The sequence below is a fragment of the Pygocentrus nattereri genome, chromosome 22 (genome assembly GCF_015220715.1).
Source record: "Pygocentrus nattereri isolate fPygNat1 chromosome 22, fPygNat1.pri, whole genome shotgun sequence".
NCBI lineage: Eukaryota > Metazoa > Chordata > Actinopteri > Characiformes > Serrasalmidae > Pygocentrus > Pygocentrus nattereri.
The window spans coordinates 15,753,267-15,781,048 of record NC_051232.1 but is presented as its reverse complement, the minus strand read 5'-3'; the positions used below and the strand labels follow the sequence as shown (position 1 = coordinate 15,781,048).

The window sequence follows — 27,782 nt, the reverse complement described above, 5'->3', positions numbered from 1 at the left end:
TAATAATAATGTGGAAACTGTTAGATTTCATTTGATGCAAATTTAAATTGTTAAACAATTCATTTAAATAAATAAACAGTGTACAACCCCAATTCCAATGAAGCTGGGACGTTGTGTAAAACATAAATAAAAACACAATACGATGATCTGCCAATCCTTTCAACCTATATTCAATTGAATACACTACAAAGGCAAGATATTTCATGTTCAGATGGATAAACTTTATTGTTTTTTTGCAAATATTGACTCATTTTGAGTGTGTGTGTGTGTGTACTTGTTCATAGGAATTGGGGTTGTAAACAAGTGTATAATCACTTACAGGTGAGAGAGAGAGGAAAGGTCTTTAAAAGCCCCTTCAGGAATTACTGCAATGTCGTTGCCATGGAGAGAGCTGCACAGAGAGAGTGAGTAAGGATAGACAATGTGGAAAAACATCACAATACTTAGACATTTACATTATACACAATATTTACCACATTATTTGTGTTTCTGTGGTTTGAAGTGGGAACAGACACAATTCACCAACAAAACATTTAAAAATAGACTATAAGTATAATAAGTTTGCTTTACTCTAAACTGCTGGAACTACTTTTCTCTTTATATTTGAAACAATTTGCAGATTTTGTAGCTTTAATTTTTTTCTTTACTCTATACAAATTGTAAAAAAAAAAAACAGTTAATCACCGGTAATCTATCATGTAAAATGTATCCTACAATGAGTCTATCACAGACTCCATAACAGCTAAACCAGAGGAGATAGCAAGCTGCACTCACAGTAATCGGAGAGATTTGAGTCCGTCGAAGGCTTTTGCTGGTATACACCTCAGTCTGTTGTAGCTTAAGATTCTGTCATTAGGCAATAATGTTACAATCCAGTACATCCCAAACACATAATCACATATGCATACACATACATGCATGCATACACACACTAATGCAAACTTCTATATATACAAATCAGAGCTTCTATTAGCCAGCAAATGCAGTCATTTCACTGCAAGACCAGCAAATTAAAATCTCGCCAGAGACAATGTCCAGGAAAAATACTCATTCCAAGTCCATTTAAAAATAAAAAAAGTATAAGAAAAAATCTTTTGTCCTATATATGCAGCAGAGACCCCTTCAAAGTGGTTCACACTAACTGATGCCATGAATTTACATAAGACACTGTTATGAGGTCCTAAAACTGGACTATAAAAATATAAAAAAAAAACAAAAAAAAAACAGCAGTGCTGAAATATTTTATGCTGTTTTATGCAGTTTTTTTTAATAAAAAAAGGTCCTTAGGAACAATTTGGACTCGCTCAGAGCAGCCCTCTAGTGTCTAGCCAACCAGAAGACATTGCTGAGCGGCAATTCTCCTTACTAGAATTTCTCTGATGTTACAAAAATAATGAATTGTTCAAAAGCACAACCCTTAATACACAAGCAGTAATTATAAACACGTTTGTAATAATACCACTAATAATAATAATTAAGACACTCACAGTGTTAGCAGCTCAGACATGTTACTGTAGCTGTAGTTGGATAGCGTGCTGATCAGATTATTACTCAAATCGCTGCAAAAAACACACACAAACATATACACACACGGTGCTGCTTACAAACACAAACTTTCTTTTATATATTACATAGTAATACCGTATAATTATACAGCATAATGTAGTTATGTAGTTATATATATATCAATAAAGCTCTATTTTTTTTTATGCAAGAGGGAGGTTCAAATAATTTACAGATTATGAATCACTTCTAATGAAAAGAATTTACTCTTCATAGTGAATCCAGAGAAATATGTGCCTGACTCCTGTGAATTTTAGCAGACGACGCTGCTCTAAGAACACAAAATGACTAAAAGCATGTTCTACTGGAATCCGTTTACAATGCTGCATTTTACCTAGTGCTTCTTTGTGTCCTGCTCTCCTCTGTATTTTATAATATTCATGTGAAAATGATTAAGATATTTAAAATAAAGAGTAAGTTGGTAACACTTTATAGCAAAATTACCTAATAGTGTGTTAACAGAGATTAAAATCAGAACAAAAACAAATTAAAGACTGAAACGTGCAGCAGGATGTGGAGCAGTCACATGACCATGCAGCCTTTAAGGAAGCCTGTTAATGAAGCATTATTAACAACCAGCGTGGGACCAATAGAGCATTCATATTCAAAACAGACTAATCTCCCAAACTCAGTTTCTAAAATCAATAAATCAATAACAAACTTCACACTGTAAAAAGGGTAAAAAAATCCAGCAGCAGTGAAAGAGTAAAACCTGCTAATTAACAGTGACATATGTTTTCTCAACAACGGTAAAAATCTGTAAAATTATAGTCATTCAATTTCAACTTAAGTCGCTTTATAAAATGAAATTGCCTTATTTGCTAGTCAGATAATTCGTTTTTTTCCCCAGGAAATAGAGATTAAAATTAGCAAAATGATCTGATTAAGGAATAAGATCCTTAATATTCCTAGATGTATAAAATTAGATAAAATGAGGAAAATTGTCTGGAAATAGGTTAAGTAATCTTGCTGGCTGCACTAAATGAAGAGTAAATACAAAGAAGGCAGTTTGATGATAAGGGGATGTTAAAGAGGTAGCATTATAAGGGCTGTGATTAGCCTTTCGTAACTAGTGAGGCTGAGTGCGATCCCTGATACGTACATGAGCGTGAGGTGTTTATAGTTGGAGAGCTCCAGAGGAACTTGGGTGAACTGGTTTCCATCCAGATATCTATCAAAAACCCAGCACACACAGAGGAAATAGCACATTAGCAACAACCGCAACGGCTAATAGAAGAAAGACAGACTGTGAGGGGATACGCTCCACTGTAAGGAGATACTCGTGTTATTAAACAGGTTCTACGTTCTGCTTGTCACAATCTGATAAACATCATTAAACAGACTGAATGGGAGTTTATTTTTATATGCTTGTGAATATAGTGGCTTTAAACAGCATGTATACACTCAAGACTGTGTTTCTGTATACACATACAGTACTGTGCTAAAGTCTGTCTGAGACTATGATCTATTATGCTGTTTATGTGCACAGTTCTACATTCTACTTGAATGCTGATAAGCACACGTAGATTTTAATACACTGTGTGATACTCCTCTGATAAAGATTGGTTTAGAGAAAAAATAATTCAAGAGACAACACTGACGTGGCAGTGACGTGTTAGTGTGTGTTGTGCTGGCACGAGTGGATCAGACAGAACAGTGCTGCAGGAGCTTCTAAACACAGTGTCCATTCATGGTCCACTTTATTAGGCCTTGTTGGTCCACCTTGTAGATGTAAAGTCAGAGACAGTAGCTCATCTTTTGTTGCACAGTTTGTGTTGGTCATCCTCTAGTCCTTTATCAGTGGTCACAGGACGCTGCCCACAGAACACTGTTGGCTGGATATTTTTGTGTGGTGAACTATTCTTCGCCCTGCAGTGACACAGGTGTTTAAAAACTCCAGTAGCACTGCTGTGTCTGATCCACTTGTATCAGCACAACACACTTTAGTACATCACCACCACTTCAGTGTTACTGCAGTGTTGAGAATAATCAACCACCCAAATAACACCTGCTCTGTGGTGGTCCTGCCCATTGAAAAACAGGGTAAAAGGGGGCTAACAACATAAACAGATGGACTACAGCTTGTAATTGGAGAACTACAGAGTGCACCTATACAGTAAGTGGAGCTGATAAAATGGACAATTAATGTACAAACAAGGAGGTGTGATAATGATCAGCGTACATACACATACAAACACACAAATATGTACACTCATATGTACACACATATATCCACTTACAGTTCAGTAACGTCTTTAGGAATTCCTTTGGGTAAAACCTTCAGTCCTTTATTACTACAGCGAACCACAGTGTCCAAACATGAACACTCAGCTGGACACCGAGCCAAAGGAGAACAGCTATTCTCATCATTACCTACACACACACACACACACACACACACACACACACACACACACACACACACACAGATAGGAGATAAGCACAGTCTTGATATAAAAACAAATCCAGACACTCAAAAAAGTGTGTGTGTTATTGTAAGATTGTGAACGTTTATTTAAGCTTAGCTAACTCAGCTCTATGCTCCACTTAGTATGATAGATTTTTATCACTGTAGCACTTTAAACCCTGTTTAAGGACAAAAACCCAAAAACCATCTCCACTGACACACTGTGCAGTAATATTCTGCAATATTATAATCAAAATCAGAGCAGTGTGATGTTTAATTATTTAACAAAACCTGAGAAAACATAACTGATACCAACATCAATAAGCAAATGTTAAATAATTCACACCAATACCAAAACAAATAAAGAACATAATACAGCACAGACTGTCCTGAATGTTAAAGTCTATTAGATGTTTTATATAATTCATTACTTAAATAAATAATAAATAAATAAGATGTGGCAAATAGTGCTATAAATACAAAAAACATTTTAGAAAAGTAATGCTATAAATAACTATTTGGTGAATAACACTACAAACAAAAAAATCGTATGGATAAATAACTATACATAAAACTCTATTGAGTCATTTACAGTATAAATAAATACCTCTTGGGTAAATAATATTTAAGTAAATAACAATATAAATGAAACATTTTGGATAAAAAAAAATACAATCTAAAATCTACTGGGTAAATAAAACTGTAAATTCTCATTTATTTGGTAAATAACACCAGAAAAAAATGATTTTGAATACATAATATAATAAAATACTATAACAAAAATGTACTGGGGATTATAAACAAAACATCTACTAGGAAATAACACTATAACTAAAAAAATATTAGGAAAATAATGATATAAATAAAAATGTATTCGATAAATAACACTATAAGTAAAAATCTGTTGGGTAAATAATTCTTGGAATTCTTGGAATTCCATAATTTAGCAGAATAATGTTGTGATATTGTATTCTGGAATAATTACAGAAGAATGTTTTGTACTTAATGATTAAGTAAATGAGTGGATTAAGCTCTCTAGTATGTACAGCTGAATGCTGAGCTGAGAGCGTTCGTACCATCCTCACAGGCGAAGTCCTGTGCAGCCACATCCTGTATAGGGATTTCCTTCAAGAAGTAGGGGTTCTGACAGCGCGGGTTTCCTGTAACGATCCTTTTCTTCCTCAACCACTCGCCCAGCCATGCCAGGTGACAGTTACAGTTAAATGGGTTGGCCAGCAGATTACTGTCACACACAAAATATACACTAAAACCACAATTCAAACATAACATTCTCAAAAATCAATATATTAAATAAAAAAGCACTTAGTGATATATCATATATTTATTTGTATCTTATACAAATGACTTAGCTGAGCTACATATTTCTATTTTTACACTGTTTTACACCGATTTTTTTTTTAAAACATAGCATCCAAAAATATTGCACTCCCATTATTAATATTTGCTGACACCTCCAGTGGTGAGAGTTATAGCACTGAGCAACATTCTGTAATGCTTAATAAGGTTGGAGAACCTTATTGAGGGATCTTGGACCACTGCTTTATGCAGAACATTTCCAGTTTCTTGAAATTATTGTGACTTCACTTGTGGACTGCCACAACAGGTTTTCACTGGGTTCAAATCTGGAGACTGAGGGAGTAATTGCAAAACTCAGATTTTTTGTTTCTGCAACCTGTGTGGATTTTCATGTGTTTGGGGTCATTGACTTGATGAAAGGTCCACACACGGCCAAGTTTTAGCTGTCTGGCAGTTAGACATGTTTGAAGTTAAAATCTCGTGGAATTTTGTTCTATTCATTAATTTATGAATCATATCTGACAGCCGGTCTCAGGTGCTTTTCAATGCGCAGTGCCCTCCACAAATTTTGGCACCCTTGGTAAATATGAGCAATTGCTATATTCTTAATTGCTTAGTAGTTTTGATCTTTCATTCAAATATTAGCAAAAAACTAACCTTTATTTGAGGTATAATGCTTGAAAGAATTTAAAAAAAATCTTGTCATGAAAAAAATTTTTTTTTTATCTATGTGTGTCACAATTATTGTGTTAAAGTATACTCTTATTCATAATTTTTGTTTTAAGTTGACCTGAGTGATTAGGCACACCTAAATGGTCAGCCATGGCTTCCTGATTCACTGTGGAGTATATAAGAGATGAAACACAGACCAAATTCTCTCAGTCAGTCATCCATCGTTATGAGACAGACCAGAGAAAACAGCAGTGATGTGTGTCAAAATGTCTTGGAGCTAATAGTTGAAAATGCAGGAGATGTTCTGCTGGGAAGAGGGCGTACGTCTATATTGACCCCATGCACAGTGAGGAGAACGTTTTGAGGAGAATCTCCAAGGATCACAGATGGGGAACTGCAGAAATTAGTTAGCTCTAGTGGTCAGAATGTCTCCTTACAATCAAACATCACTTATATAACCACAAGTTGTTTGGGGTGGTTTTCCAGAAGAAAGCCTGTGCTCTCACAAATCAACAAATTCATAGTTTACCACATGTTACTGGAACTTTCAGTGGGACCATCTTCTTTGGTCAGATGAGACAAAAATACAGATTTTGGCAACAAACACCAGAGGTAAGTTTGTCATGAACACAAATATAGCCATGCAGAAAAGTACCTCATCCCTACTGTGAAGTGTGGTGGTAGATCTGTGATACTGTGGGGCTGTTTTTACTTCCACAGGACATGGGTAATTTATTCGAATATGTGATATCACAGACACCATCAAAGTCACAGCAGAACTAAAATTGAAACCTCACTGTCTCAGCCAGGAATCTTAAACTGGGCCATAGTTTAGATTGAAGTCCCCCCAAAAGATGCTCATTCCTTTGGTTTTATTATAAAACATTTTGAGGGGTGCCAATACTTTTATCCCTTATGTTTTTGAAAGCATACACTGTTCTTAAAAATAAGGAATGATTTGTATTATTGTATGATTTGTATCTCTTGGTACAAGCAGTGGTCATCTCACGCCTCGACTACTGCAATGCCATACTGACGGGCCTCCCGGCCTGTGTTGTAAAACCACTGAAGATGGTTCAGAACGCTGCAGCGCGTCTGGTCTTTAACCAACCAAAACGGGAGCATGTCACCCCACTGCTCATTGAGCTCCACTGGTTACCGGTTGCTGCTCGTATCAAATTTAAAACTCTTACAATTGCCTACAAGGTGTTAACAGAGCAGGCTCCTTCCTACCTGCACTCACTCCTAAAGGCTTACAGCACCGCCCGGCCGCTGCGATCCTCCAATGAACGTCGCTTATCTTTGCCAAACAGTCACACAAAGCAATCGAGACTGTTCTCATACTTGATTCCCCAATGGTGGAACAAGCTACCTCCCACTGTCAGAGCAGGGGCATCCCTCACTATTTTTAAGAAACTCCTGAAGACAGAGCTCTTCAGGGAGCACTTGCTCTAATCGCCTCTTGCAAATCTAGCCACTACCAACCTCATCTCCTTCTTGCCCTCCTTCCCTTCTCTACCCCGCTATTACCCCTTGGCCTCCTTTAAGGCCTGACTATGTTTGTTCTATGTACCACATTATTTGTAAGTCGCTTTGGATAAAAGCATCTGCTAAATGTAATGTAATGTAATGTAAAATGTAATGTAATGTATTAAATAAATAGTAAGCAATTCTTCAAATATTTTTTATAATTTAAACAAGAAAGAGTGTGTACTCACAGTGTGGAGAGAGAGTGGAGTGTGTCGAAGGCTCCTGGGGCGATAGATGTGATCAGGTTATCGTAGAGAGAGAGCAGCCGTACTGAACTCAGACCAGTGAAGCTGCTATTACTGACACAGCTTATCTTATTACTGCGTAACATCCTACACACACAAACACACACACATACACGTACATTAGAACAGAAAGAACTAAACAATGTCCTGAGGACGATTTACCAATGAGCTTCATAGCACCAGCAGGCAAAATGATTTCTGAATCTTCCGTCTGTAAGAGACTGCCAGCACTGTCAGGTAACTGAGGTAGAACAGAAGCCACATCACCTGCTAGACTTCCTTTAGCATATTACAATCTGTCAGAATGACCGTGTGAATCATATGAATATTACAATGCATTATAAAGCAAACAAGCAAACACATTAGCTAGTTTAAATTTTAAAATCTTCCGTTTAATCTAGAACAATCTAGAAATGTAATTGTTTATACTAATATTTTTCATAGTGATGGACTCTCTCTCTCTCTCTCTCTCTCTCTCTCTCTCTCTCTCGTGTGTTAAATCCTACAGCAGATGTAGATGTATGCACACAGTGACCTTCTGGCTGGAGGCCTGCAGTGAGAGAACTTTCACCACCACCAGACTCACTCATGATTTATGACTCTGACATTTAAGATCTAATGACTACAGTCACCCAGCTGTGAGTGTCTGCTTATGTGCATGTCTGTTTGAGAAACTAAAGTTTAACTAAAGAACCACTAAAGGAGAGCCAAACAGTTCCTAGAAGAAAATCACACTGTTGTTTTCACCGGAGAACCACATAGTTTCTAAAGGACAGTCACCTGGTTCCTAAAAGAGAACTACATAGGTGTTTATAAAAGAGAACCACATAGTTAATGAATGAGAACCACACATTTCCTAAAGGAGAATTATACAGTTGATCATATAGTTCATCTTGAGTTCCTTAAAGGTTCCTCTGATAGAAACAAGTTCCTGAAAAGCACCTTAAGCGAGTATATCGTACTCACAGTGTTCTCAAGCCTGTTAGACCCTTCAGCATGCCGTAGTGAATGTTCTCCAGACGGTTGCTAGTCAGAACAAGTTCATTAACACCAGCAGCTCCTTCAAATGTTCCCTCCTCGATATCACTGATCTTATTACTGCTCAGATTACTGATCAACACGCCAGTCAGCATGTGCAGTACACAGTAACAGAGACAACAGAGAAAGAACAGACAGATGAACACAGAGATGATTTCTCTTAAATGGTGACTTAATAGGAAAACGAAAAAAAACGATATTGTAATTTTTAAGAGATTTTATTACATGTCATTCTGGACTGTTTCTATTTATCTATTCATCAGGAAATGTTGATATGTCTAAAAACAGAGACTCACATTTTCCGCAGTTGTGGGAGCTTTTTAAAGATTCCAGTTGCCTCCAACACAGTGAACTCATTATTGTTTAATCGCCTGTAAAAGGAGCACATTTAGTTCATGATTAATTAAGGATAAGAGAATCATAGTTTTGGTTTCAGAAGTGAGGAGGCACTATGAGGTTAGTCACATTCTGGATACAGATGACACAAGTTTATGTAGATAATAAGTAATAGTTTCTACAAGGACCCTGGCTTTTTGATGTAGTGAGAAAAAGGAAATGGATGTAGGGTTACCAGTGAATGGGGGCAGCAACAAATGGAAACAGGTGTAGTCGCCTGGTTAGTGGTGTAGTTGTACAATCAGATGGACGTTTTTCAATGAGTTCTAATTCTATTTCGATGAGCTGTTTGTGTAAATAGAATACATTTATAATCTATTTAAATTTTTGGAATCTACACTATTTACAGATTTTACAAATAACCTCTATATTAGTTTGAAGAGGTGGGCTTGGACTGTATTTTGAACTTAAATTTGCGTGTTTGTGACTCACAGTTCTGCAGTATACTGTGGGATGTGGTCCGGTATCTTGGTGAGTTTCTGTCCAGAACAGTCCACTGTGGTTCCCTCACAGCGACACTTATCAGGACACGCCAGGTCAGCAAAACAGCTACCTCCCAGTTTAGAGCGGTAATCTTCTACACCTACACACACAGAGACACACACACACACACACACACACACACACACACACACACACACACACACACACACACACACACACAGTCAATGATGTAAGGTCTACGGCAGGTGGAAAGTGTGTGAGAGGCTGTTGGTCAAAGGTTAAAAATTAAAGGGACCATAAAGGTTTAAAGGCTGCAGGATAAATTAGACCAGAGGAAACTCAGTTATCACCACGACAACACAAAACCATCATCACCCAAAGCCATGATAACACTATACTCATGGCTTTGCACAGCAACACTCACACGCCAGACACAATGGCAGTGTCTGGTTTCACAAAACAGAAATTAGTAGAGCTGCACTATTTTTCACTAAATAATTTTTTTCAGCTTAGAATTACAAAGATATAAAACCAAATAATGTAATTATAAAGAAATAAAAATATATAAATGAATGTAACATTTGTAAAACAGACAAAAAGAGTTTAAAACTACTTGATTTTTCAGTGTGCAGCATGTCAAAGCAGGATGCAAATTCTCCACAAGGGGCAGTACTAACACTCAAATGGCTTCTATGAACATCATTGAAAGAGCAGAAACCACACAAGCAGGGTCTCATTAATGAACAAACTGTGTATATGTATTGAGATATACAGAAGGGTTCAGAGTAAAATCATAATGTGCAAAATGAAGGATATTCTCCTTGAATGCAGGTCTGGGGGCGATATCTGAATTATTAGGCAAAAAACAATCAGGATTATTAATTATCCAGAGACTTACCCCTTCTGCTATCTATAGCTCACTTGCTTTTTTAGCATTAACTGATATCTTGAAAAAAAATCTTGAACGAAATCACAAATTAAATCATGTTATACAGAATAACTCAACACAATTTGATACATTCTTTCCACCTTGATTTTGCTGACTGCAAAGACGTGCATTTATGAGAACCTGCTGGTGTGGATGAAGCTGCAGTCCTACACATACGCACACTCAGAATAACATTGCATGCAAAAACGTCTCACACACACGCGCACACACACACACACACACACACACACACACACACACACACACACACACACACACACACACACACACACACCCCCACACACACACACACACACACACACACACACACACACACACACACAGGTGCAGGTTGACTCTTGTTCTTGCCATGCTGTCGATGCTGCAAGACGTTCCATGGTGCTTGACAGAACCATGCCTCAGTCTGAGCAGAGAAAACACATGGTTAAATCAAGCACAAAGGAAAACCCCGCTGAGTTAGAGAGAGGGAGACAGAGAGAGAGAGAGAGAGAGAGAGAGAGAGAGAGAGAGAAAATATATATATATATATATATATATATATATATATATATATATATATATATATATATATATAAATATATTTATATATAAATATAAATATATATATGTATATGTATATTTAAATATATTTATATAAATATAAATATATATATGTATATGTATATTTAAATATATTTATATAAATATAAATATATATATGTATATGTAGAGAGAGAGAGAGCGAGAGTATAAAAATAGAGAGTACAGCAGAGAGACGTACAGAGAGAGAAAGAGAAAGATACAGAGTAAGAGAGAAAGAATAAAGGATTAAGGGTGAACACATTAATCAATATTTTGATAAAACTATCAAGAAAGAATACTAATAAAACAAGAAAGAAAAGGTGAGCGGTACAGAGAGAGAGGGAAGTGTGGAAAGTGAAGGTGAAGAAAAAAGAGAGAGAAAGGGTGTGGCAGGAAAATTGCAGCTGAAGCTGACATCAAGTTCAACCAATTTGAGTAAACAAATGAAGAAAATACAAAGAAACAATTATTACTATTCTAACAGAAATTCACACATATATTCATATATTTTGCACATATATGTGTCTTTACATATGAGTGCCTCTGGTCTGACTAGCTGTATAGGAGTGAGGGGATGGGGACGATTAGGTAGAGGGAAGGGAAACGTGAGCAGTTCTCTGATTGGACGAGGGTTTTGTGGTTGTCATGGTTTCCGTTACTTACACTTACTGACATGATGGATCCCTGAGTGTGTGCGAGAAAGGAAGAGAGAGACACACCTCATCATGCACACACACACACACAGTTCATAATGCACTTTGTGTGCATTAAACCGATACTTTGATTGGAAATCCCTCCCCAGTTCTCCCCTGTGCGTACAATTTGTAGTCGATGAGATAAGACTTGGTTTGGTGGTTGAACTTTGCTTCTTTAGTTTGAGCACTAGAGCTACAAGGCTAACGTAGCTAACATGCAATGGAAACATATGCCCCATGTATTAACACGATACTAACTGCATGCCTAAATCAGCATACTGGCCTGTGAAGTGTGAAGTGAAGCTGGCTTTATATTTGGAAGCATCTAATTAGAATTTTCTGTTCGACCTTAAATGCAGTTAAACTGCTATACCACTTAAGATGGAATGGAAAAATCGAATGAGAAAATGGTGAATAGGTTATAATCTTTAGCTTTTTGTGTGTTTACATTAAAGGAATATATTCTATGTTATATGTTAATGTGAAGAATTGATGTTTAGTATTATTTAACAATATTTCACTCTCAACACAGTCACGTAATCCTCTGAGACAGCTGAAGCTCCACCACATCTTCACATTCGGAGGAGAATGCTAACTGCTAATTCTGTTACGTCAACTAACAGATGCCTGCGTTGGCTAGCATCATGCTACACAGCCACGTTACCCACCCCATCAAATAAAAACTTTTTACATCGTCTTACATTAACTATACACAGCTATATAATTGGGTGTCATTGCTTTTTAGCTACATTAGTATCGTAGCTCCAGTGCTAAAACTAAAGAAACTTCAAACAGCAAACATGTCTTGGATGACTGATTGTATTTGGGGTTGGGGGGGGGGGTGAACTATCGCTTTAACAGGAGATATTGATCTGTGGTCAGTAGAGCTGTTTAGTGATTAAACACACCTGCATGCTCAATAAGCTGTGCTGATGGGCTGCACTATATCACATCAAATGCAATGTTCATTAAAGCTGTGTCACAAGGATGATGAATGATGCTTTAAAAGGCTATGCTTTAAAATAGTGTCTCAGAACCTTATTTATTAATTTATTGCTGTATAAACAAAAATCTAAGCACAAATTTTTAGAAAAGCAACATTCACTATCGTGCAAGATAAAAATAATGAAATACTAATAGCTTTTTACATCAGAACTGCGAGCACATTGAGGCTATACAGTCAGCCAGCCTTTTCTATAAAGGCTACAAAAAACTAATATTTTTATTTTCTGCATAGGCCTACAAAAATGAGTATATTTTATTTATGTTTATTTACATTTATTCTAATGACACACAGTTATTTTACAACACAGACACACTCTCTGCTCTGATAAATGGTTTTAAACAAAGTGCTTAAGTGCCTATGACTTTTGCATATATATAATTCCTTCTAAAGCTCTTATGGTGATGCAAGTTTGTTCTAACACTGCTTCACACATTTAATTTGAAAAGCCAGGGCCCACCAGCAGGCTCAAAGTTCTATTATACAATTACATAACTATAGCTTATATAAGTTTATCTCTGCCAGGCTGCATTGAAGTCTCTGTATTTACTGAATAATAAGCCTTATTATGTAATAAACCTGGGAGTTTAAGGGGTTTCCATGCATCACTGAGAGTGGGAATACTCACACAGCAATCACAACCTTTTTACAGGTTTGTTTACAGCAGAGAGTAGTGTTTGAGTTGTCATTTTGTATTTGTATTTATTACTAATGTATTTGCTCTGCCTGTGCAAAAGCAGGGTTTGGCTTCAAGCCCAGCACAGGCAACGCTATATGCCAGTCTAAATGCACCACTCTGCCATTGAATATGAGGTAACCTGATCTTTTTTTGTCATCACAACCCTTAACAATGTATTTATCACAGAAACTCACATTGTGATAACATTAAAAATGCATTCATTGTGCAGCCCTTGTGCTGTAAGTGAATTACATTGTTCAAACAGGTGAGTGTTTGTGAGAGGCATCACACAGTGCAGCACTATCTGAACATACCTGGTATGAAATATTGCTCTTTAGCTACAGCAAACACAAACACAGAAAACTCTAACATCAGTGCCTGTGCTTATCAATAAATGAATATGAATATTGATCAGTGAATCCGGCTCATTTATAACCACACACATAGATCAATACTCATCTGACTTACAGTCAATGAATATTACACTAATATACACCTCACCTCTCTCTGTCTCTCGCTCTCACTCTCTATCTCTGCTAAGACAACTTGGGCTCTGCTGCTAAATATGTAAATATAAATTGTGGCTAAAATATTGTATCACAGTAACATCATACTGTAATATGCTATCATAATAATATTGTCTAGTTCGATCATATTGTGATCACATTACATAGTGATATTGTACAGTGATAATACTGTATGGTTACATTAATTTCTTGACCTGAAACAATCTTATTTTTTGTGATGAACTGTGGAAATTCTTTAAGAAAAAACACCATCCTTGAAGTTCTACAGCTTTCTAAGTAATTTGAGAATCTTCTACAGCTCTGTTCATCATTATGGTCACATATGTAACAGTTCTTTAAAGAAAGAACAGCAGATTATAATCATTTTAACTATTTACCTGAAACCAAACAGATTTTATGTTGTTAAAAATATTGATTTGAACAGCAGTGTGCAAATGTATATATGCAACATTTGCAAATATAATGCTCTTATTTGTTATTCATGTATATTGATATGGATATTACTGTGCTTCTGTGTTGAATAATGTATAAGTCGTATCTGTGTGTGTGTGTGTGTGTGTGTGTGTACTCAGTAGTGGCATAATATTTTATCATGATAATATGGTATTGCTGCATTGTGATAATGTTATGCTGTAATGTTATGCTGTGATAATACAGTATGGTACTAGGGTATTGTGACAATGTTGTACTGTGACAATATCATATAGTGTTAATACTGCATTGCAATCATTTTGTATTGTAAAACTGTTTTGTGATAGTGCTGTCTTGTGATAATATTGATATGGTAATAATGTAGTATCATTTTAATGTTGCATTTTGACATTGTATCACAATCTTGGGACATTAGCATGCATTAGCATGGTGATACTGTATTGTGTTAAGATTGTATTGTAATTAGAACGATATAATATATTGAAAGATAAACTGTATTATTATAATACTGGATTATGACTAGGCATTGTAATAATATTGTATCATTGCAGTATCATATCATCATGATATTGTATTGTGTACCTGAACAGCGGAACTTTTTGCTTTTTATCTGTCCTATGCGTTTGTTAGCGAGGCGTCGTGGACTGGTGCAGCGTGCTCCACTGGTCTCAATTGGGTTCTCCTGCAGGTAATCGGCCAGCCACTTCAGGTGACAGTCACACATGAAAGGGTTCTGCGCTAGGTGACTGACACATACACACACATATTATTGACATCAAAACAAAGAGTAACAACTTTTTTTTGTTTGTTTCAAAGTTGATACAAATCAAATCAAAATAAAATCACATTGATTGCCACATCACATTTACACAGGTGCAAGGTGAGTGAAAATCCTAGGTGCGTAGCCCCCATGTAGAATGTAAATACATTAAAAAAAATGTGTGTGTATACAACCCCAATTCCAGTGAAGTTGGGATGTTGTGTAAAACAAATAAAAACAGAATACGATGATTTGTAAATCTTTTTCAACCTATATTCAATTGAATACACTACAAAGACAAGATATTTAATGTTCAAACTGATAAACTTTGTTGTTTTTTGCAAATATTCACTCATTTTGAATTTGATGCCTGCAACACGTTCCAAAGAAGTTGGGACAGGGGCAACAAAAGACTGGGAAAGTTGAGGAATGCTCAAAAAACACCTGTTTGGAACATTCCACAGGTGAACAGGTTAATTAGAAACAGGTGAGTGTCATGATTGGGTATAAAGGGAGCATCCCTGAAAGGCTCAGTCGTTCACAAGCAAGGATGGGATGAGGTTCACCACTTTGTGAACAACTGCATGGGCAGATAGTCCAAAAGTTTAAGAACAATGTTTCTCAATGTGCAATTGCAAGGAATTTAGGGATTTCATCATCTACAGTCCATAATATCATCAAAAGATTCAGAGAATCTGGAGAAATCTCTGCAAGGCAGAAAACCAACATTGTATGCCCGTGACCTTCGATCCCTCAGACGGCACTGCATTAAAAACCGGAAATCTTGGACATCGTGTCCTCCGGGCAAAAGAGTAAAAGGACTGTCCGGATTGTTACCAGCAAGTTCAAAACCAGCATCTCTGATGGTGTGGGGGTGTGTTAGTGTCCATGACATTGGTAACTTGCACGTCTGTGAAGGCACCATTAATGCTGAAAGGTACATACAGGTTTTGGAGCAACATCTGCTGCCATCCAAGCAACGTCTTTTTCAGGGACGTCCCTGCTTATGTCAGCAAGGCAATGCCAAGCCACGCTCTGCACGTGTTACAACAGCGTGGCTTCATAGTAAAAGAGTGTGGGTACTAGACTGGCCTGCCTGCAGTCCAGACCTGTCTCCCATTGAAAATGTGTGGCGCATTATGAAGCGCAAAATACGACAATGGAGACCCCGGACTGTTGAGCAACTGAAGTTGTATATCAAGCAAGAATGGGAAAGAATTCCACCTACAAAGCTTCAAAAATTAGTGTCCTCAGTTCCCAAACGCTTATTGAGTGTTGTTAAAAGGAAAGGTGATGTAACACAGTGGTAAACATGCCCCTGTCCCAACTTCTTTGGAACGTGTTGCAGGCATCAAATTCAAAATGAGTGAATATTTGCAAATTATTCAATATAATATATAAAATATATTCAATTGGAATATAGGTTTAAAAGGATTTGCAAATCATCATATTCTGTTTGTATTTATGTTTCACACAATGTCCCAACTTCAATGGAATATATATATAATGTATTTTTTTAAAAACACAGAATCTAAATATATATATTGCACTATGTTATTCACTATTTCCATAGTACAGTCTTACAGTTATAAGCTACGAAATAAAACTATTAAATGTACTGTTGTACACAGAATATAAATCAGGTGTAAATGTAATGAATTAATGATGTAAATGAGTATATCATGAATAATTTAACATGTGAGTGACAACGAGACTCACAGTGTCTGTATGGATCTCAGTGAGGAGAAGGTGCCTTTAGCAATTGTCTGTAGTTTATTGTCATACAGAGAGAGCAGGTTGAGGTTCTGCAGGTCCTGGAAGGCGTCTACACGCAAACAGTTTATTTTATTCGCATTTAGCAACCTGCCGGGACACACAGCAATAAACAATACAGAACAACCTCATTAAAACATTTAAGTGAATAGAAATACTGCAATAAAACAAGACACATATTAAAATATTAAGAGCAGTACTACAGCCATGATAATTCAAAGGTTTGGAATGTTTATTATATATATATAGTAATAACACATAAATTTATTTTTAAACATTACAAGCTAGATTTAGATGTTTTGTTAAACACTTTCTGCTCAAAGTTTTCACATACTTGTAACATTTAACATGTAATGGGTAGCAAGAGTTTTTAAATTATGCAGAAAAAACCCAGAAATATATGTAAAAACCAGATATATATTTTGCTATAATATTTTTGTGTGATACAAAGCCATTTATTTGATACTCATATGTATTGATATGGATATTTTTGTTGCACTGGGCTGATTCGAGGTTGTATCTCAGTGACTGTGTGCACTTGTGTGTTTGTGTGTGTTTGTACTTACAGTAGTTGTAGAGAGAAGAGTCCCTCAAACAGTCCTTTAGGAAGTTCAGTGATTTTATTACCATATAAAACCCTAAAAATGCAACACAAACTTATTATTGACCAAATGACTTCAGCATTTTAAAGTAATTAAGTCAAAAACTAATATTCATTTTCATATTTCAGCATTTTACATTACAATTTATTAACTTAATTGTGTATTTTAGGGACCTATCCAGGGAGTATCCTGCTTTCCACCCAATGACTGCTGGGATAGGGTCCAGCTCCCCCAACGATTCAGAAGGATAAGCAGTTTAGAAGGTGTGTGTGTGTATGTGTGTGTATGTGGGGTGAAATAATTACATTATTTCAGCATTTTAAGTTATATTAATGGTTTTTTTGAGGTTATCACATTGTTATTCATTTCATTATTTGTCATTGACATTCATTTTAATCTCAGTATTGTTACATTGTATTATCAAGTTATTTAAGTATTTCTTAATTACTATGCTGTTTTTTTTTACTAAGTTAATTCTGAGTTTTATAGCTATTAAGTTATTATTAATTAAGGTATTTTAGTATTTAAACGAATTAAATTGTTCTACTTGTTAATCCATTGTTATTTCTAACAAATTTATTAAGCAATTTAGATTAAGACTGGAAAACTGCCCAGGGTTTCCTGCCTTATGTCCAATGAGCGCTGGGATAGGCTCCAGTACCCCCATGACCCAGGAGAATAAGCAGCTTAGATGATGAAAGAGAGAAAATTTAGATTAAACATCTGTTTTTAATTTATAGACTAGGGACTATATTATTCTGCATTTTCCGTTTTTTAGATGATAAATGTACCATTAATTTAATATTTTTGTATCTTAAATGTTCTTTGCCCTGTGAAGCATAAAAGTATAAAGTAAGTGGAGTGACATTATTCTTATGATGTGGATTTCTACTGTTTATAGTGGATACAGTGATAAATCCAAAAAAGAAGCACAAATAGTTAAACAAAATAAATAAAATTAAACAGATTAAAAAATGGATACAATTATTATTAGTAGTAGTAGTAGTAGCTGTAGTAATAGTAGTAGTAATTTTTAATAGTCATTACTGGCAAAAGCAGAAAATACTGAAAGAGAGACACACAGATACTGCATATCATGTGCAGTTTTACACAATGAAAGTTCTCCTTAACTCAGGATAAATCTGTTAAAGCAGCATCGCCTTAAAGGTGTGTGGTGGGGGGTGGGGGTGGTGGTGTTGGGTTCTGTACTGGTATGTGGGCGGGCTGGGTTCTTTGTGCTTTTTAAAGTTTTTTAATGGCTGGTGTCCCTGTGAGACCCGTGTCTCACTGCACTAAAAGCCTCAGAACGGAAACGTTTATGAATAATTAAGACTGAGTGATGTCAGCTTAATAAAACTCAGAAAAACACACTCACACACACACACACAGAGAGATACTTACAGTGAGTTTAGTGAGCGGAGACCCTGAAACGAATCTGCAGCCAATTCAGAAATCTGATTATTGCTGAGATCTCTGTGAAAAGAATAAAACACTAATAAAACAAGATTGTGAGTGTGTGTGTGTGTGTGTGTGTGTGTAACCCTTAGGCTAAACTTTGAGGTAATTAAACCTTAAAATTATTTTTTAACAATATTTAATAACAATACTGTGTGACCTTCTGTTACATTCTGTTACAGTTCATTCCATTCGTAGTTGGGTAAAGTCTAAATTGTCCAGGTTGCTGATAACCTTAGTCATGTTGTGTGTGTGTGTGTGTGTGTGTGTGTAAGAAAACTCACATCCTCCTCAGGCGTTTGTATGGTGAAAAAGCGCCAGGTGGTATGATTTTGATGGAGTTCTGCTCCAGACGTCTGTGGAGAAACAGAGTAAAGGGAGAAAAAAGAGATTTCTATAAATCACAGGCAAATCGATAATTCTGTGACCAATATCGATATTAAGGAGCTGAAAATTCTGTTGAAAAATTAAACAAACTCCAATAGTTGTAGTGGAACAGTCCTTTAATGACTAAAATAATCATGTCAGAATGTCAGTTGTCAGCAATGACCTGACCACACCAGAGTCCAGTACTCAACACTGAATGTGTTTGGGATTATTTGGATTGTGAGAAAATTGTTTTAAAAACTAGACAAGCAAACCTAAACGTTTTGATCAATAAACCCTCTTTTTGATGAAAACACCCAGAAAACAGATTTTCTCTGCTCTTAGAATTATTATTGAGGATTTTAGGGACAAACACTGATTGATAGACTAAACAGAATTCAGGGTTGGAATAGCTACTGAAAAATTAGTAGTTGGCTACTTTTTACCTACTTTTTGAAAGGTAGCTACTTTTTAGCTACTTTCAAAGAGCGATTGTCAGAATGTTTATCTCCAATGTGTATCTCCCGCCACACACCAAACATGCCCAACAGAAGAACAAGAAATGTGAACAAGACACTGCATTTAGTCACGTACCAAAAGGAACCATACAATTGAAAAGCTGCAAATATACAAAAAACCACCAAAAAGTAAGATGAAGTGTAACTAACAATCAAACTTACACAACCAAAGATGTGATATTCAACAAAAATTAAAACTAAAGGCAAAGTCAATCATTCCAGGTTTTTCCAATCTGGCACCTCAGGCACCATTTAAGGTGGAACAGGACCATTTGAATGAGAAGCAGGAGAATGAGGAGCAACTTCAGCCTCATAAAAAGTTGAAATGCTGTGCCTCCCAATATGGTTTCATTTTTGTTGAAAGGACAAAATGGCTCTTCTTAACATTTTGGTTGTGATCCCTGAGCTAAGCCTACTAGTAAGGGGTGATCAGAGCGTGGGGCCACTCATAGCACGAGCCCTTTTGCTCAAACTGTCCATTGCTCAGTCAGGATTGCACAGTTGCCACCAGCCTACTTAACTACCATGTTCTATGGTTCAGATTTTGCATGGATTGCCTGAAGCCTGTAGTGAAACTGTAGCGAAAATTATTGCTATAGCTGAAGAGAATGTTGAAGGCACTGCAGCTATTAGCTACATTTCATAAAACTAGCAGCTACAGCTACTAGCCACAAAAATGTGTAGTTAACTACAAAAAGTAGCACGCTGCTTAGCTACTCCCCCATCCCTGACAGAATTCACCATCTTCAGTTAGCTGAAATAACACTGTAGCCAAGACCACTAACCGCCGTAGCGTAACTGAAGTTACTCTAAAAGATTTGCTAATGTTGCTAGGTTGCTTACTTGTTGTCAAAGCCATAGTACAATGAACAAATTTTGTCCAGAGAATTTCCTAACATTGCTAGCTAGCTAACTTAATGTACAACTCTCTGCTGTAAACAAAAACAAACAAACAAAAAATACAGCACAGACCAACACTAATTACATGCTGGTCAAAATTAGTTCGTACTGGTTTATTCTGGTCTAGTGTCGGCCTGAACACAACACACACTGTGCCAGTTTATGCTGTTTTTCCTAGCAGGGTCTACAACACTAGCTACTATGGCATGGCTGAAATTACTTAAAAGCATGTGTTAACTAGTTAACTAATGTGTTAGCTAGTTAACATTAGCATACATCACTAGTTACTGTAGCATGGTTCAAAGAAATTCCTAATGTTGTCAGGCAGCTAAGTTAATGGTGTAGTCTACATTGCTAGCCGCTCTAAGGGCTCTGCTAATGTAGCTAGATAGGTAAGTTCATGTTGTAACCTAGACTGATTTAACCCCTAAACACGCCATGCCTAATATATACAAAGGCTTATTATTCAGGAGCTACAGGAAATTCAATGCAAAATAATGGAGCTATTCTTAGGTTACACACACACACACACACACACACACACACACACACACACACACACACACACACACACACACACACAGATGAGATAAAATGTTTCATCTGCCAAACCACAGCTCTCAGGAGAGAAAACGACAGAAAGAGACAGGAATGAAGGACAGCAGCATGGCAGTGTCTCAATACAGGCAACAGAACAAAATCACACCACTAAACCCAAACCACTAAAAACACTTAGTTCAGATACCTCAATATCAACATTAAATCCATACCATGAAACTGACTATGTACTGTATATATATATATGTATATGTATATGTATGTATGTATGTATGTGTGTATATATATATATATATATATATATATATATATATATATATATATAGCTTGTCTGAAAAAAACTTGTATCTCTAAAATGACATATATACCTTACTTTTAATGTAAGTCAATGGAACCAGACACTTTTTCAAGTCATTTTCAGCCATTTTCTTTTAGTCTATCATCATGAATGTTACACACAGTATAAAGAGCAAAAGGCACTTTCAAATTATGATACGAGATTTTGTTCCGACAAGAGCGATATTTGCATATATATATATATATATATATATATATATATATATATATATATATATATATATATATATATATATATATATATGTATAGCTCACTACCACCAACACTAAAAACTAAAAACTATTTAGAGCACAATTTTGCATGTTTCCAGGAATTAAACAGAATTTTCTGAAAATACATGACCTAAAACGACAGGCTTCAGGTAATTAGGTATAGAAAAATCCCATTTTCATTAATTAATTTAATTTCATTAATTAAATTTGTCAGTCGATTGCTTATAGTTTCCGGGGTGGCAGATTCTGCAGTTTCAGGTGTTTTTGATATATTTTAGTGAGGTTCAGTCTCAGATACTCTGAACCAATCACTGAACCAGATAACATTCATGCTGAATGCCATGAATTTAGTTTGATGCCGTAGGTAGCAAGTAAACGTGATATACTTGTTTGTTGGTTCATTGCTATTCCACTTTATGTGTAGAAGGTATCTGAGCTAAGTGTTCTCCTTAACACAATAACGGTTCTCTAAACCACTCAGTTAGGATTAAGAGCCAGTATTTCAGTGCAGTCTTACACAACTTACAATGAAATTCATCTTGTGTAGCATTTCCACTCTAACAAAGTACTTTGTTCTTTGTGTTTAGCAGAAAAACTGATTTCTGTAAACTGCCAGTTCAGTCCTGCTGTATTTCAGACAACTGCTGCTGACAGCACCCACTAGCGGCTTTATTAGTTGACTTGTCTGTGCAACCCTTAGCTGAAACATGCACGTGCAAGTGTCACACAAGACAAACAGCAGCTAGTGCTACACTTTTATATATTCATGTCTTCACAGCCTTTCAAACTATATAAGGCTAATAACCAATGGAAGAAAGTAGTAACACATTCATTGCAGCCAATTATGAGCCTTAAAACAAAATGATGAATTGTATGTGTTTTTGTCATTTTTTAACTTACTATTTCATTGTAGGGCACTTTGAGCTGCTACAAGTTAGAAATGTGTTTAATAAATTAAGTAGTTGTTGTTGTTTTTCTTCTTCTTCTTCTCATTAAGACTATTATATTATTACTGAATGAATTGTTACTGTGTTGTTGAAGACTGTACTGTCAGTCAGTAAAGCGATGAACACTCACATCTCAGTGATGGTCTCCGGCAGGTTGGTAGGAATCTCAGCGAGTCCTTTACCTCGACAATCCACTATATTATTACTGCATGTACAGAATTCTGGACACTGCAGGACACTACAGGACGACGGAGAGTGAGAACCTGAAAGAGAAAACAGAGAGAGCAAAGATAGGAAAAGAAGAGACAGGGGGAATGAAACACAGAGAGAGAAAGGGGGGGGTTAAGTCAGACATAGAGAAAACCACAGAACACAGAAAAGGAGACGGAATGAAAAGAAAAAGAAAGAAAGAAAGAAAAAAAGAAAAGAGAGAGAGAGAAAAAGATAAGAGAGAAACAAGAAAGAGTGATAGAAAAAGGAATAAAACGACGGTGGGAGATAAAGAAAAAAGAAAAAATGGATAGAGGTGGAGGGGGAGAAAGGAATAAAAGAGGGAAAGGGAGAATAAAGAGGAAGAAGAGAAACAGGCAAGAGAGGAAGAAGAGGGAGTAGAGAGAATGAGAGAACAGAAAAGATTGATAGAGGAAGAAAAATGAAAATAAAATGAATTTTATATGAATGTAACAATAGAGGAGGTGAAAGAAAGTGTTTTTGTTCAAAATTAAATGACTTGCCTTCGTCAAAATCTTGAAAGCATGAGCAAAAGAAAAACAGCCAACACATCAACACAACAGCACAACAACAGCACAATAACAACAAGAAACACCTACACTCGCACTCACCTGTACAGACAAACTCCCTCTTCTGAACCTCGGCTACATTGTGTCCCCTCATAGAGGGTGGAGCCATACACTGGGTATACAGACCGAGTCGGGGTCTCTGCCGCAGCCAGTCAGAGAGCCAGGCCACATGACAATCACAAATCAGATTATTGGAGTGTAGACGACTACAACAGAGAGAAAGAGAGAGAGAGAGAGAGAGAGAGAGAGAGACAGAGAGAGAGAGAGAAAGAAAGAGACAGGTTTAATCTTCATTAGAGGGTCAGTTGAAAGTCCACTCTAAAAGATTTCTATACAAATTTAAAATCAATACAAATATTAATATATTACAGTGTGTATGTTTATAGATGAATTCAATGTGATCTGAAATCAATACAGCTGTAGAACACAGTGAAAATGGTTTCATGTTGAGTGCTAGGTGATGTATACTATTTAGTACATTCAACAACATAATATACATGTTTGTATTATTTGTATTTATTTATTCCAGGTACTCCAGTTTTCCTCCACAGTGCAAAGACATGCAGCCAATTGGACAAGGTACATTGCCCCTAGGTGTGAGTGAATGTGCTTGTCTGTCTGCCCTGCGATGAACTGGCGACCGGTCCAGGGTGTATCCTGCCTTCTGCCTGATGACTGCTGGGATAGGCTCCAGTAGCCCCCGCAACACAAAAGGAGGAGCGGTTTAGAAGATGTGTGTGTCTGTCTGCACTGTTGTCTGCTGCTGTTCTCTGTTTAAATGTAGCACAATGTCCTGGGGAAATAACATGTTGTTTATAAAGCTGACTTTAACTACATCTGAAAAAAGCGATTTAAGAGTCACTGAGTGGCAGTTTAATTTTGTAGATTATGAATAAGCTTCAACCTGTCAGTGTCCAGCATACTAACCTATACTAATAAGAGAATTATGACTACAGAACATGCCTGTGCTAACCTTGCTAACAGTTTGAGATACATGGACTGTGCAATAAAGCTGTTAGCTAAAACAGATAAATGAAATACGCATGTAAAATTACAGCTGTGTCAAATTTATATTGCACATGTGTCTTATAAACAGTGAAACATGGTGTAGAACTGTTCTAGTAGTATACTACATCAGCAACTAAGCATGCTCCAACTTCACACAACAACACAGCTCAGGTACATTCCAGCTCACTGAAGCCTCAACAAGTTTAGAGGATAAAAAATTGAATCTGAAAGAGTGAAAACGAGTGGCTGAAAGACAGAATCTTTCTGAGGATTACAGCTACACTAGAGCTTTTTTGTTTCTGTATCATCCTTTCAGACACATAAACACTATGCAGGGTAGTTTGCATAATCTGCATTAGCATAGACCAATGAGCATTATAAGCACCTGCCTAATATGTTACTCTTCCGTGCCCTGCCAAAACAGCTGCGACCCACTGAGAGATGTACTCTACAAGAGCTCTGAAGGTGCCCTGTGGTACATGGCACCAGGACATTAGCAGCAGATCTTTTTAGTCCTGTAAATTGCAAGGTGGAATCGCTGCAGACAGTTAATCTAGATCTGGGGGTCAGCACAACATATTGAACACTTCACTATGTTCCTCAAACCATGCCTGAACAATGTGTGCAGTATGGCAAGGTGCATTATCCTGCTGAAAGAGGCCACAGCCATCAGGGAATACTATTATTATGATGAGGTGTACCTGGTCTGCAACAATGTTTAGGTAGGTAGCACATGTCAAATTGATGTTCACATGAATGTCCAGACCAGAACATTGTCCAGAGCATCACACTCCCTCCACCAGCTTGTCTTTTTCCCACTATGCATCCACAAGTATCTGACCACTCACATGATGTAAAAGAAAAGCAGGACACATCTTACAGGAGATCCTCTTCCATTGCTCCAAGGTCTTGTGCCAACACTCGCATGCCCCTTGCAGGAACTTACAATGGTGGACAGGAGTTTGCATGGGCACTCTGACCAGTCTGTAGCTATTTAGCCTCATGTGCACCAGGGTACGGTGAACTGGGTGTTGTAACACATTCCTCCTGTAACCTTCATTAAAACGCCACCATCTCATGGATTCTTCCTCCACGGACCACTGTTGGTAGATACTGACCGCTACTGACCAGAAGCAAGCCTTGCTTTACCATGTCAGAGATGCTCTGACCCAGTCATCTGACCAAAATGCTTTGTCAAATACATTTAGGTTTCCACGCCTGCCCATTTCTCCTGCAGTCAACACGTCAACTGCGAGAACCGACTGTTTACATAACATCTAATATATCTCAGACCTTCACATGCACAGCTGTCACAAGAACATCAGTGTTCTTCAGGTCATCTGTGAGTGGTCATGACAATGCTTTGTCTCAAGAATGCACAGATCTTTGCATTCTTAATGAGTGTTGAGGATTAGAGACACTACTATGTCATTTTAGTAGTTTCTCGGGGATAACATTAACACACAGAATTCTTTTACAATTCATTAGTCAATACAGACACATTTTTTGAGTTTTATATTATGACTTTAGAGGTACTTTAAAAAATGTAGGAGTTTTGTTTGAAACTGCTCTTTTTTGTGGGTCTGTTTTGCTCTAGCAACATTTCTACACTCATCCCTGCATATTGTGCAAAAAAAAAGCTTTGTGATTGGTCACTTTGAATATCAGTCAGATGGCCTCTTCTAGTTAAATTAGGAGGTTCCTTATCACGTCAAACAATAAAACAGACAGATTCACTGACATTAATGGCTGGTTAGTTGATTACAGACGCTCATTCCTGTTGTAAACTGAAGATAAATAAATGGATCCAAATGAACTGCGATTTACAATAAGGATTTACTTAAAATACTGATCATCTCTCTTATTTGTACTTGAAGCTTGTTCTGTTCTATTCTGCTGTTTGTGGCTGGTTGCTAATTAACCTGTACCTAAATTTGCTGATTTTATCTTTCAAGTTTCTTTTTAATGGTGGACATAAAATGAACACTTAAGGTAAGGCTGAAACTATGTTACTTAGTGCGAATGTTTACATTTTTGAAGCTTGTACCCTGGAAAAAGTAGGGATAGTTTACATTCAAACCAGACTTCAACTGAACTGACTTCCGCAGTGAGGTAGATGTGTGTGATCAGCTCTTTGTCCACCTCATCCTGTCGTTCTTTTGTTCTCCAACTCCTTCAGGAAGTGAATACTGATGTGGTGATTAAACTTGTTAGTTATAAACGAGCTCTAATAGCTGATTATCATTTAGAGCTGAACTCACTCCCGCAGTGTCCACTCAAAAGGCTTTATTACCCATCAGCCCCTTAATGACTCTGATTAACTGTTCTCCAGGGGGCGAGAGAGCGCCGCGTGCGGAAAACAGACTGAAGCATTAAGAGAGTGACGAAATGATACTCACAACGTGCGGAGTTTGGGCATGTGGTTAAAACTGTTCACCGACAAACGAGAGATATTGTTGTTGTTCAGCGTCCTGAGAGAGAGAGAGAGAGAGAGAGAGAGAGAGAGAGAGAGAGAGAGAGAGAGAGAGAGAGAGAGAAAGAGAGAGAAAGAGAAAGAGAGAGAGAGAGAGATACAGAATAGAGTGTGAGAAAGCAAACAGAAAAAGAAAAAAGATACAGAAGGGACAGGGATACAGAGAGAGAGAGAGAGAGAGAGAGAGAGAGAGAGAGAGATGTCATTACATCACATTACATATGTCAAACCTTCTAGTCATGCAATTTCTACATTCCAATTTTTGCATCTTACATCCAGCAAAATCAGAACCAGACCAGCTTTTTCAGCAGGACAATGCAGTGTTAGCCTTTACTCACCATAGTATACTGATATTAGCCAGCTAAATGTGAGATAATCAATCATGTGTTGTGTTTCATTTTCAAAAATAAAATAATGGGGTTAGTCTAAGGACTAAGCTTCAGTGAAGTTGGCTAGCTGGTGAGCATCCTCCATATACCAATGCCTCTGGGCTTTGATGCTTGTTAGCTGCTCCCTCTAAACCTGTAAACAGCCCTCAATAAAATTAAATCCTGGTTACACCACTGGTGGGTGTGATACTGTGACACAGAATAA

At 36.9% G+C, this 27,782-nt stretch overlaps 1 protein-coding gene across 5 annotated transcripts in view; it reads right to left on the bottom strand.

The window, feature by feature from the left end:
- Positions 1–27,782, bottom strand: part of slit2 (slit homolog 2 (Drosophila)) — a 104,392-nt gene that overhangs the window by 23,761 nt on the left and 52,849 nt on the right. For 3 of the 5 annotated variants that reach the window (XM_037533035.1, XM_037533036.1, XM_037533037.1), the window contains exons 7-25: positions 27,115–27,186; positions 23,750–23,913; positions 23,642–23,653; positions 23,038–23,170; positions 19,333–19,404; positions 18,995–19,066; positions 17,558–17,629; positions 16,938–17,081; positions 15,041–15,204; positions 9,601–9,751; positions 9,069–9,143; positions 8,701–8,844; positions 7,678–7,821; positions 5,047–5,213; positions 3,804–3,936; positions 2,666–2,734; positions 1,488–1,559; positions 775–846; positions 320–391 (exon numbers count right to left, since the gene is read on the bottom strand). In XM_037533035.1, coding sequence (XP_037388932.1) covers positions 320–391; positions 775–846; positions 1,488–1,559; positions 2,666–2,734; positions 3,804–3,936; positions 5,047–5,213; positions 7,678–7,821; positions 8,701–8,844; positions 9,069–9,143; positions 9,601–9,751; positions 15,041–15,204; positions 16,938–17,081; positions 17,558–17,629; positions 18,995–19,066; positions 19,333–19,404; positions 23,038–23,170; positions 23,642–23,653; positions 23,750–23,913; positions 27,115–27,186 — 2,004 coding nt within the window. The remainder of the gene's footprint in view (positions 1–319; positions 392–774; positions 847–1,487; positions 1,560–2,665; positions 2,735–3,803; positions 3,937–5,046; positions 5,214–7,677; positions 7,822–8,700; positions 8,845–9,068; positions 9,144–9,600; positions 9,752–15,040; positions 15,205–16,937; positions 17,082–17,557; positions 17,630–18,994; positions 19,067–19,332; positions 19,405–23,037; positions 23,171–23,641; positions 23,654–23,749; positions 23,914–27,114; positions 27,187–27,782) is intronic. The other 2 variants (XM_017715007.2, XM_017715008.2) reach the window with 1 other exon arrangement.